Raw genomic sequence first — 13,179 nt, 5'->3', positions numbered from 1 at the left:
AAGGGGTAAGGGGAGACCATTTTTCTCTGAGACAGTTGATCTGCAGGATGAACATAGCAATGTAGCACCTGTTAAGACCATGAGATTTCCCTTAACCTATTCAAGTGATGCAGGTTTATTCTGTGGAATTAGGAAAAATTGGAATATTTTATATGCTAATGAAGAATTACGTGAGCTTGTAGCAGAGGGACCTAGATTCTCTTTCAAGAATAATTTGTCAATAAGGAGACAACTTTGTTATAAGACTAAGGAAATGGTTGTCTCCTAAAGGCAAGGTACCTACCCCTGAAGGCACTGCAGTGCATGTAAACACATACATAGTGGGTCATACTTTATACATCTGGTACTGGGGTATTGTATTGATTTTTCCTTTTATGCTAACTGTACTTCAAGAAATTTAGTCTATTAATGTTACTGCAATACATGTGCAGCCAATTATATAGGTAAAACTAATCGATTGCTTACGGAACCTGTCTTGGAACACTATAGGGATATTAAAGCCACCAGCGCATTGGCAAAACATGTTCAGCAAACTAATTATGAACACACTAAATTTTTATTTTAGAATTAGTTGAAGTTGGTATAAGACGGGGTGATTAAGAAACAAAACTGCGGAATGTGAGCAGAAATGGATATTGTTTTTTAAAGCAGAGAGTAGTCCTGGAATTAAATGACACTATCACTGAAACCTTTTTTGAGAGCAAGATCTTTGAAGCATTAATGTGCTGCTTCTTTAAATGTTTAATTATTCACTAATGCACTTCTGATTTCTATTGGATCCTGTTGGTTTAAATAATGTATGCAAGTTTTTTTTGTCTGATAGAGAGAGGTTTACTACCGTGAAAGTGCTAACTTTTACATCAAATACACCTTGAATTGTGCTATGGTCCGTCTTGCCAAGCTGAATCTCCACTTTGTTTTTTTACTTCATATTTATCATTGGGCTTGTGTGGAGTTTCTACACCAACTTGTGTTTTTTAATTACATTTACTGATTTGCTGTTGGGACACTGGGAAAGGTTTCACTGAGACGGTCTCTCCCTGTGGTCTTTATTACCAGAAGAAGCACCAGAATCTCCTTCCGTTTTACAGCTCACTTTTTGGACAAAGTTTTGTATTTCCCCCTTAGCATGTTCTGCATCAAAAATGATTTTGTACCTCCAGGAAGGCATATTCTAAAAATAGCTGGATACAGCAGCTTGAATCATGCCGGCTTCTTGACATTCCATGATGAGTGGAATAAGTTTACTCTTTTCTGCCTGGTGTACAGTGAGCAATCATTTTTCACAAACACTCTGTCTACCACTTAGTACTTTGTTCTGCCACAGTTTTGTCAAAACCAACTTCTGCTAGTAGGACTGCATCTTTACCATTAAAGGGTCTAGGTGGCTTTCTCATGGGCAGATTTGGAGCATACACACAATGTGCCCTTTCAATTAACACTTACAATGGAATACCAGTCCAGTTGCTTGTGTGCTTTCATAAATTAATATAGTCTGTTCCTTCCAGCTTCTCTGGTAAAGCAGAAAATCTCAGGTTCTTCCTGTGTGCTGTGTTATGTAATTCTATTTTTTGAAGCACCTCTTCTTAAGCAGTCTCATATTCAGCCAGCCTTTTCTTCATTTTGATCTCCAATTAGTTTCATCGCCTTATCTGAATATCTGTTTAGAGAGTCTTCTATTTTATTCAGCCTTTTGTTATTTCAGTTGATACAGTCCATCAGCATTTTGTACATTTGACATTATTTTTCCTCAATGTTCCTGGAAGATACTACCAAAGCTGGAGTTTGCATTGCTTTTTAATGAACAGCTGCAGAAATCTTCTCAGTCAGTGTTTTTTCCTCACTTTTTGAAAGCTATTTTCTTTTAGGTTCTCTCAAGTTCTTTTTGCTGGCATCTAGGCAGTGTACTTACTAGTCAGTTACTGAAATTTACCCAAAAAATGAATTCACTGGCTCTCAGTTTGTTTTTGCACTAGGAGAGCTGAAATTAAGCTATTTCTCAATGTGCAGATATCTTGGAAGTCTAAGCCTACATTACTTTCTGTATATTTGTAATGCTGTTTTCTAAAATTACTGAGTAAACCTTTTATTATTACCTGGCATTTTTTATCCAGTTGTAATCTCCAGAATTTGCCACAAAACAGCCTGCATGGATCAATGCTCTAACCTAGTCAACAAATTCATGCATGCATAAATGAATAAAAACAAACCTACACATTTCCCTGGTAAGTATGCCTTTTATTTCATCAATTTCTTTCTACTAATTTATGCAGCACATCTTTTATGTCATACTAATGTTCCACCTCTTATTTTCAAATGCCCGGTTGTGATTCGGAGTAATTGTAGCCCAAATTTTGGACCACCTGAAAGAACAATGTCAAATTTCACATAAATCATAGCAGCAATTACTATAATACACAGATCTGGGTTCAGCAGAAAACTGAGCAGTGAAACCATTGTGTGCTAGTGATACTCAGACAAAAAAGCAACTCAAAAAGATACTGCCTTTGACAAAAAAAATGTATACAACATTTAACTGTCATTTCAGTTCTTACCTTCCAGTAACTCTTGTAATGAAGACTTTAAAGCAAGCATTGTTCAAGTTACAAATCAGTTTATCTGCAGTTTCTACTTAAAGATAGTGGACAGACACTTACCTTGTCACTCCTCCTAAAATGACTGCTCCTGCCACCATACCACTGCAAGCAATCAGCCAGCGTCCCACAATTTTGTTTGTTGCTGCATTAGGAACAGTTGTTGCTGGTACTGTTGCAGTATTTAATTTGCGTCTTGTCACAAAATGTTTCCAGTAGGTAATTCTCTGAAGAAAAACAAAACTAGGTATTTACAAAAACATCAGCAATGAAGTCCAGTGTAGGTTTTAAACAGTTCGTTACCAACATCACTGTCATATAGTTTCTCTACTAAAAGCTAGCCATTGTTTATTACTTGAGTGCCAGGGTACAATGATAAGAAATTTAATTATTATTGATGGCAGAGCATATTTCTGTCAAAAATCATACAATATCCTCTTAAATTACTGTCATGAAGGAACAATGATAACAATAAAACTAAGATTAATATGGATGATGCAACACAAATGCAAAAGTATTTATCTGTAGAAAACAGGAATGATGCCAAGCGCTAAATGCAGAGTTCCAGTAACGGTTATGAAAAAAATTTATATGGGGCATTCTCACTCACTACAAAAACACTAATTAAAGCAGAGAGACCCGCCTGTCAAACAGAAGAAAACAAATATCCAATTTTTTTCCCTACAACATTAAACTACTATCTTTAGGCCAAAGGGTAATGGGTCAATCCATATACACAAGACCATACAAAACCCAAACTCTAATAAAAAAATTAAAGGGGATTCATACTGAACATCACTGCTCCATCTCTATCAACTAAATCAATCAGTCTGGTAGTTTAGCTCAACAACTTAGAACTACAAGTTGTTGAACGTCTTCATCTTGTAGTCCTGGGTTTGATTCCCTTAGTTTCTACTTCTGAACTGCGTGATGCTGACTAAACCACTTAACCAGAGAGCTCTCTGGGGCTGCCCATTAAAAAGGGACACTGGTGTTAACCAGCTGTCAAATTAAACCTAAAACCCTTACCAAAACTGACATTATGTACTACAACATAATCCAACAGTGCAATGAATACAACTTGGGGATTATAAAATCAGATGGAGTTGTGGTACTAAGAGCGATTTGCACACTGCACACCCAGTAATGAATTAAAAAGCATCAAGAGTAATCCACAGCACAACCTGTTATTGCCAGCCCATTTTCTACTACAGGCCTAGCACAGTCCAGAGTATGGATATCTATAGAAAACAAACTCGGAAAAATAAGTTTAAGAGGGGGAACATAAATCCATACCACCAGAAATAGTGGTCTGTCTGCAATAACAGACATTTTTCATAACAGTTAAAATACTGGTTCTCTGCAAACATGGTTTTCTGATTAAAACTTTGCAAACATACAACAGTTTAAAATCTCCAGAAAACAGATAAACAACTTTATCAAGTCGTCAAACCTGGACTAATAAATACAGTCTGAACAACTCAGTATGCCATTCTGATTACAAGTCGCAGCAGTATGCCCCACTACCAGAATACGGTCCAACCAAGAGCAACACCAGCTGCAATCCATTGTCATGTTCTACCTAAATATCCATCAGGGGATTATTAACATGCTGTTGTGAAGACTATATTCCATTGTACAGCTATTTGTCATGAGCTAGTAACATACAGCTGACCCATGTTAATCACAGCATGCCAGCATATGTTTTACACGAAAGCAAGCCAAATATCACCTTTGTCATAAAATGAAGACTAAAGGTTGATCTCTGCCCACCTATTTACAGATGGCAATGACTGTGGTGTAATGCCCTAAACAGATAAGAAAAATATCCTCAATTTCATGACAACTGCTCCCACTTTCCACTGCTTGTTTCTAATCCAGCATTCAAGATTAAATCATTACATGCTCTTTAATGTTAAAATGCTGACAGAGCTCTGATGCACAGTTTTGTATCTTGACTGACCTAATTCACTACAATGACTTCAATGGCTTCCTAGGACTGGATCGGCAGTGCACCAGCCTCCCAGTACGAGTAGAGGCTTCCATGTGCCCAGCTACCTGTGCCTTCTCAAAAGTACTGGAGTGCCTAATTTAGAATGGCTGACTTATGTGGAAGTGCAGGCTTGATTCTGACTGACCTGCTTCTGCAGGGATGGAGTCTTATATACTTTAAATAACCAGTGTTTTGCACAGTTCAAGGTTCTTTATGTCTAGCACTCTTTCAGCTGTTCAGCATTACAGTCTAGAGAAGGCAACAGAAGAATACAGAGGCGGGGGAAAAAAAGACAAAGCCCTTTTCTGTTTGAATTTTGTCCGATTCAGTGCATTAAAAGGATTTGAGTGGATTCCTTGAATCAGGTCTGCAGTGCACAAACCTTTGGTTAAAGCTCAAAATTTCATGAGCAAACTACTTGAGCCAAGGGCTTCCAGAAAGATCAGAGTGCCTGACTTTGAATAGCTGGCTTCTCTGTAGGGCTGGCTTGATTCTGATTTGCCAGCCTCTGGGTGGAGCCTTACAGAAGTTAGATTACACTAGCCCATAGCTGCACCATGTGCAATGCCGCTTACTAGTACATCTCTTACTGGGTAAGCAATAAGAGACTAGACAAAAAGGTAAAGAAACCTCTGTATCCTTGTTATGGATAATATAAATTTCACTGCAATTTCTCAGTCTCATTAACTACACACCTTAGTTACACTATTGTTATGCATTTTACTGCCAAGCCTGAATTCAGTCCATTTCTGCTTTTGGCTATTGCTTTCATAATCAAACCAGATTTGTATTTGCAACTGATTAACTTCATTAATGGTTGTATTAAAATGATCCACATTTTAGTATTTCAGCAAATGAACAAGCATTAGCATTTTGTTTTGTGCAATTTTTTTTGTCAGACCGGACAAGCTTCATCTTAGCCACCAAAAGATTAGGCTAATACTGGGCCAATTAAGTTCTGTAGTACAAAAGTTTTTTTTTTTTTTTTTTTTTTTTTTAAACTATTAAAAAGTATGGAAAACATCATCCAAGGCAATAATTAGAAATCACACAAAATTCTAATGCGTAATGCAAGACGTTGAAATAATAAATTTGCTGCTCTTGAAGCAAAAACTAATATGTCAACCTTGGTACTCTAAGGAGACCCCCCCCCCCCGATACTACCACATTACAGTGGTTATAAATTCAGAAGTTAAAGGGGGGGGGTCTGGTTATACTAAAATTATCCACTTATTAATAGATCTAGATAAAAACTGAAACATATCTGTTAATCTGGCCTGAAAAAAGGAACATCTGAAAATTGCTTTATTTTAGAGACCACCAAGCCAAACGAGCAAGCAGGAGGCTTCACTGATGTTGCCTCCAATTGTAACAAGGGTTTTAACAAATGTTGGTGAATTAAATGGTCCTGTAATAGACTGGCACAGAGAAATTGCAATGTCTGGAATTCTTGGTGGGTTGGGTGTAGCTTATAAGGAGCAAGGATATGACCAGACAATGAGAGCTCCATGGAAACATCAGATATAGTTTGGGTGAATGATTCCATCTCAGTAGTACACTGCATGATAGAACCAGAATTACCTGGCAAGTAACCCTAAAAAGGCCTTTTATAGGACTGATTATATTGTTGTGTCTTTCGGCTTTTCCCGGTTAGGGGGTCGCCACAGCGGAACTCCGGTCCGCTAATGATTGGCAGTAGATTTTTATGTGCAGAGTTGCCAGCCCTGATGCACAACCTTCAACGAAGGTACGCCCATGGAGACGTAAGACGCTCTGAGAATCAAACGGGACAACGTCTTACTGTGAGGAGACAGCGCTACCGCAGTATCACCACCGCAGTCTTTTAACACCTTAATACTTAAAGGAATGGAATTGGGAGGAAAGTAGCCAAAGTAATACCTCTTCAAGGGGCTGAAAATAAACATCTGTGGATAACATTAGACCTATTAGTTCAACATAACGTCTGGGGCAATGCTTTGACAGGATATTACACATGTTGATATATGATAAAAGCATACCTAGAATAGACTTGAGTATGGTTTTGCAATACACTGTTCCGGTCAAATTTACCTAGCTTTTATCAGCTGGTAAGGGAAGCACTGAATGTGGTACTTCCAGCTGATGTACATTATCTGGATTTAACAAAAGCCATTGACACAGTCCCACACAAACAGATCATGAAGCTAACAGTCGAGAATACAGTAAATGGGAACATAACCTGCAGAGGGTGTAGTAGAGTAAACACAAGGCAAGGTCACCCCGTACAAAATAACACCAAAGTATCAAAAAAGCATTTTGTGTCTCACTTTGTTTACTATCTTTATTAGTTTTCTCACTGTAAGAGAGATTCGAGTTAGCAGGATTGCTGCCAATTCTGAAAACAGTAAGCAGTTTCAGAATTTTCAGACCAACATATTGTACAAAGCTATCTAGACAATTTGAAGACCTGGACAGTATAGAATAAACATGGAGTTAATGTCAATAAATCCAAGTTCATACATTCTGGTAATAGGAATCAGATACGGCTTTGCTGTATACAACAAAAAAAATAAATTCTGGAAGAAGCCGAATGTATAAAGGATACTAGAATTTAAAAAATAACTACCTATAGACAAAATTTAATGGTGACCAAGTGTTACTACAGCCTTAAAAACATACTTTGAAAAATAACTATCAGGGGTGCTCAAGTGTCAATACTAACATACCAAACCGTGATCTGATCACCCAAGCTTAGAGCTTCAACCTGTTATAACAGTTCAAAGAAACTGTAAAGACCCCAGTATGTTTTTCTAGACACATCAAGGGTATAAAAAGTTAACCATAAATCACAAACTGGAGGAACAAACAGCAACAAAATCTACTCTCACCAAAGCATGTGGAGAGCAAATAAACACAGCACTGTGAGAAACCAGCGACCACAACCAATGTGTTATTTTATCTGGTTAATAAAACTTTGGAACAACAAAAACGAACCCAACAGTCAAACACATTAGCTTGCTCACTATGTTTTCATCTGTACAAGGACTTCAGAAGATCAAATAGCAGTGCTCACAAGCTTTTATATTCTCCAGAAGCCTATTCACCCGATTATTAAATTAAAAAATTAAAACCAAAGCCATCCTACTTCATGAACTGATGTGTAAAAACTTTTTATAACCCAAATGACTCCCTACAATCCATAAATAGTAATAAACACACTTTTCATACCATTCAACCTGATAAATACTTTTAAAATTCCCTCTTAAATGTTATTCCCTCAAAAAAGTGCGAAAAATAAAGTGTTTAAATACATATAAAAAAGATAAACATTTTATGTATAAATAAAACAAAAATAATGAACAGAAGCAAACCATCCTAGAGTTAATAATTCAAAGAGACAAATCTGTTTTATACTGTAAGGGAATATGTTGAAACTAGAAAAATGAGATGCAAGTTATTTTATTAAAAAAACTTCCAGTTATGAAAAGGACATAAAAACCATCCATCACCTTCCTAAGTAAATGTATCAAAACAATGCCTTCTAATGTCCTAAAAGAATAAATACTATCCTACCAATTACTAAAAATGTTAAAACTAACCAACTAAAATGTCATAAACGCAATAAAGGCACATCCAATTTAATTTCTTCTTCCCAAAGTAAAACATAAATAAAAAAATTCTACCTCTCCCATACACAAATGATATCTAATGTTTGTATTACAACCTAGCTCCTCCAAGTGTTAAAACAGGAGCTAAGGAAAAGTTACCATTTAATCCTGGGGGGTCCATTAGCTTCTAAACTTATTTGCCATAAGGCTTCCTTATATTCTATTCTAGTCTCCCATGCACCATCCCTAGGATCTTGCGGTATTTCTTCGAAGACAAAAAACACAAATGTAGAGCTACCTTGTTCGCAACTTAACATATGCTTAAAGAGTGCATTCCTTTCATCTTTATTTTTCACATCATACATATGTTGGTAAATTCTTCCGTTCAGCTTGTGTTCAGTCTTCCCTATGTAGAAAGCATCACAGCACATCTTTTACACAAGGCAATATAAATTACCCCCACTATTACAACTTGCATATGTACTAGCCTGTATATACCCGTTCCTACCATTAATAAAAATACTACTATTCACAATGAAGGGACTTTGGGTGCAGGTACCATATCTTTATGTTCCTACCCTTTCCTGACTTACTTATTACTCCTAATATTCTTATGTTCTAATTCTTTAATATTAGAACCCTTCTGAAAAACAACACTAAGTGGTTCTTTAAAAATCCTCTCTAAGTAAAAAGTTCTTAACTGTAATATCCTTTATAAACTTGGTGTTCATACTATATTGCGTAATAAAAGCTCCGTTAAAATTAAGTTTTATTCTCACATTCATTAGTACTTTTCCTAATAATTTTCAATAATTTATCTCTGCTATCTTCTGGTTTACCCTGTCTCAAAATGCATCTTTTTCCACTTATTTCCTCAATCACTCATTCACCATATTCACAGAATATGGTCTTTCTAAAAAACATATTCTTAACCTTCAAACACTCCTCTTTAAAATCTTTTTCTTCTGAAGTTATTCTACATACCCTAACAATATGCCCTCTAACTATACTTGCTGTTTATTATGGGTGGGCATTAGTAAAATATAAATAAGAATGTGTAAAAGTGTGCTTCTGGTACACTTTGAATTTAAATTTTAAGCCATCGTTTACCTTAAAAATGGAAGCATCCAAATAATTCATATAATCTTTAGAAGTGAATTTCAAGAAATTAGTGGCGTTCGTATATTGATTAAGCCATGGTGGTGAAGCGGTAGCATTGTTGCCTCACAGACATGCATAGAATGGGCGTGCCTTCGTTGAAGGTCGGGCGTCGAGCTGGCACCCATAAAAAATCTACTGCTAATCATTAGCGGACCAGAGTTCCGCTGTGGCAACCCCTAACCGGGAAAAGCTGAAAGAAGAACTAGTGGAGTTCAAATATTGCAAGAATTCCATTAACTTTTCTTCTGTGCCTACCAAGAAGATAAAATATCATCCAGGTAGTGCTTGTATAAATTCCAATATTGTGAATAAATAAAATAAAGAATAAACTTCTGTTCCCAAACTCCTAATGCAATATTAGCAGATGTTGGAGCACAACAAGCTCCCATTGCTACCCCACTTTGTCTTTTAAAATTCCATTTTGCTCAGTCCACGTTTGTTTTAATTTAACATCCAAAGATTTGGTTAATGGAAAAGGTTTTGAACCACTGGCTGCCACTACAGGCCTAAATGGGGGACTGAAAATGCTATTTTGGGGATGCTAAATAGGGATGGAATCATACTTATGTATCTGTAAAACTTTGTAAGTGTCCATATCTATCATGATTTAGACAGGATTTTTAAAGAACTACTTAGTGTATATATATATATATATATATATATATATATATATATATATATATATATATATATATATAGCAAACCCCAAAAAAGACGACTGCACGGTCTACCAAAGGTGCACGGAAAACAAGAAACAAATTCCCAAAAGCCATTTCCAGCACTCAAACACAGGAGACATAGGCAGCACAGGAATCCAAGCCCAAAGCTTTAATGTGTTACACGATTGCCCCAGTTCTCCATAAAACTTTTTAAATCCACGTTTTCCGCCATGTTGAATCGCGTATATAGCCTTCGCTTCACCCTGTAGATCTCCTTATTTCACCCAAGTTTTTTGGGGTTTGCTGAGTATACAGGACTGCTGGTTTATCCAGGGTTTACAATCGAGAGTTTCTCTGGTATTGTATACTATTCACTTGGGTGAAATAAGGAGACCTACAGGGTGAAGCAAAGGCTATAGACGCGATTCAACATGGCGGAAAACGTGGATCTAAAAAGTTTTATGGAGAACTGGGGCAATCGTGTAACACATTAAAGCTTTGGGCTTGGATTCCTGTGCTGTCCATGTCTCCTGTGTTCGAGTGCTGGAAATGGTTTTTGGGTGTATATACATACATACATACACACACACACACACACACACACACACACATACATTTATACATATATATACATACACACATATATACATATACACACATATATACACATATATATATATATATATATATATATATATATATATATATATATATATACACACACACACACACACACACACACACACACGTGTACGTATATCTATATATCTATATATCTATATAATGTATACACACACCTGTACTGTTGTCCACATGCATGATTTGGCAAGAAGAGGAGAGAGGTGAAGGAGTACAGGCAGGATGGAGTGGGTAGAGAAGACTGTCAGGAGTGATTTGTGACAGACGAGTACCAGTAAGAGTGAGAGTGAAAGGGAAGGTCTACAAGAGGGTAGTGAGTCAAGCTATGTTATATGGGTTGGACACAGTGGCACTGACAAAAGGCATGAGTCAGAGCTGGACGTGGCAGAGTTAAAGATGTTAAGATTTGCACAGGGTGTGACGAGGGTGGACAGGATTAGAAATAAGTATATTAGAGGGTCAGCCCAGGTTGGAAGGTTTGGAGAAAAAGTCATGGAGGCAAAATTACGTTGGTTTGGACATGTGCTGAGGAGGGATGCAGAGTATATTGGGAAAAAGATGCCAAGGACGAAGCTGCCAGGTAACAGGAAAAGAGGAAGGCCTAAGATAAAAGGTTCATGGATGTGGTGAGAGAGGACATGCAGGTGGTTGACGTGACAGAGCAAGATGCAGAGGACAGGAAGAAATGGAAACAGATGATCCGCTGTGGCGACCCCTAGCAGTCGAAAGGCTACATACATATATATATATATATATATATATATATATATATATATATATATACACACACATACATATACACACACATACATACACACACACACACAGACGTACACACACAAATATTTATATACACATACACACACACATACATATACATACATATATATATATATATATATATATATATATATATATATATATATATAATGTATAATATATAATATATGTGTGTGTGTCTTTCGGCTTTTCCCGGTTAGGGGTCGCCACAGCAGAACTCCGGTACGCTAATGACTGGCAGCTGATTTTTTTACATGCCGAGTTGCCTGCCCTGACTGACAACCTTCAACGAAGGTATGCCCATTCACGCATGTCTCCACACAGAAGACGCTCTAGCTAAGAATCCAACGGGACAACGTCTTGCTGTGAGGCGACAACGCTACCACAGCACCACCACCGTGATATATATATCACCGAAGCGAAAAATCTGGCAACAGCTACCATGCAGAGTTCAAAATAATTTGCGACTAACGCAACAGCAACTTTGCTTACTCAAGTTTAAGTAAAAAACACAGCTTTATTAGTGCACTCAGTCGGTTAGTGCTTTCACATTATAGCTTCATCAGACCATCTAATAAACTGAGTACCAAGATGTCTTCAAATACAGAGATATTCAATTCGCAAAAAACTTACGTGCTGACACAGGGAGAGGACTAAATGAAAGGGTTTCTTTGAAGCCATTTCTTCGAACTAAGAGTCTTAAAGTTAGATAGATATTAGTATATAGGAGATATATGTAGGCTGTCCTTGCTATATATTATTATATACAATGCATGAAAGAATATCTTAGAAGCAACTGGCTTGGCCTCTGTAGCCCCCCTGGATAACTCCTCTCCCCTACTATTTTTCCTTTCCTCTCCTTTCCAACTCTTTTGTTATTTTTTCAATATTACAATTGTATTTTTCCCCTCACTGCTTAATGCACTGAAATGTTCAGCTTCCAAAATTTCAATGCATTTACATTCGAAATCACTGTATATACACGCCTCATTAGTAAGTCTGCTAATTGCCTGTTTCAGTCTTCTGTTTTACTTGGTAATCTAGATCCTTGTGATTTACATTTATAATTTTGTAGAAATAATGCAAGAATTTTACCTGTCATATCTGTATTGCATACTTTGCACTGTATTATGTCTTTCTGATGTAATTTCTGTATTGTTCTGTCTTGTTTATGTGGAGCTTTTCTCTGTGTCTCCAATGAAAACGGGCTACCACCCCAGTCGGATACTGCCCGGTACACAAATGTAAAATAAATTATTACAACATAAGAATATCCAGACTAATAAAGTAAATCAGAATAGGGTTGGAACATATAGATGCGGTACCTGCACCCAATGCCCCTTCATTGTGAACAATAGTTATATTTTTGTTAATAGTAGGAACAGGTATATAAAGGCTAGTACATATGTGAACTGTAATAGTGGGGGGGGGGTTAGTTTATATTGCCCTATGGGAAGACAGACTGCTGGCTGAAGAGACGAACGTACAAACATATGTATGATGTAAAAAATGATGATGAAAGGAATCCACTGTTTAAGCATATGTTAATGTGCGAACAAGCTAGCTATACTTTTTGTCTTAGAAAAGATATCAGAAGATCCTAGGGGTGGTACATCGGAGACTAGACTAGAATACAAGGAAGCCTTATAGCAAATGTATAAGCTAACAGACCCCCAGAATTAAACAGTAACTTTTCCTTAGCTCTTATTTTAAGGTTATAATTCAAACAGCAGATATCCTTAGCATATGGGAGAAGTAGAGATTTT

The 13,179-nt window shown here is 36.8% G+C and overlaps 1 protein-coding gene across 1 annotated transcript in view; it reads right to left on the bottom strand.

Moving 5' to 3' along the window:
• The window catches only part of LOC122789341 (cytochrome c oxidase assembly protein COX15 homolog), a 547,801-nt gene that overhangs the window by 491,326 nt on the left and 43,296 nt on the right, over positions 1 to 13,179 (bottom strand). The window contains exon 2 of the mRNA XM_044056719.1: positions 2,658 to 2,821. Within this exon, the coding sequence (XP_043912654.1) occupies positions 2,658 to 2,821 (164 nt within the window). The remainder of the gene's footprint in view (positions 1 to 2,657; positions 2,822 to 13,179) is intronic.

The sequence above is a fragment of the Protopterus annectens genome, chromosome 14.part0 (genome assembly GCF_019279795.1).
Source record: "Protopterus annectens isolate FY-2018-M chromosome 14.part0, PAN1.0, whole genome shotgun sequence".
Taxonomy (NCBI): domain Eukaryota; kingdom Metazoa; phylum Chordata; order Ceratodontiformes; family Protopteridae; genus Protopterus; species Protopterus annectens.
Note: the sequence above shows the minus strand (reverse complement) of the source record. Positions and strands in the feature narration are given on the sequence as shown.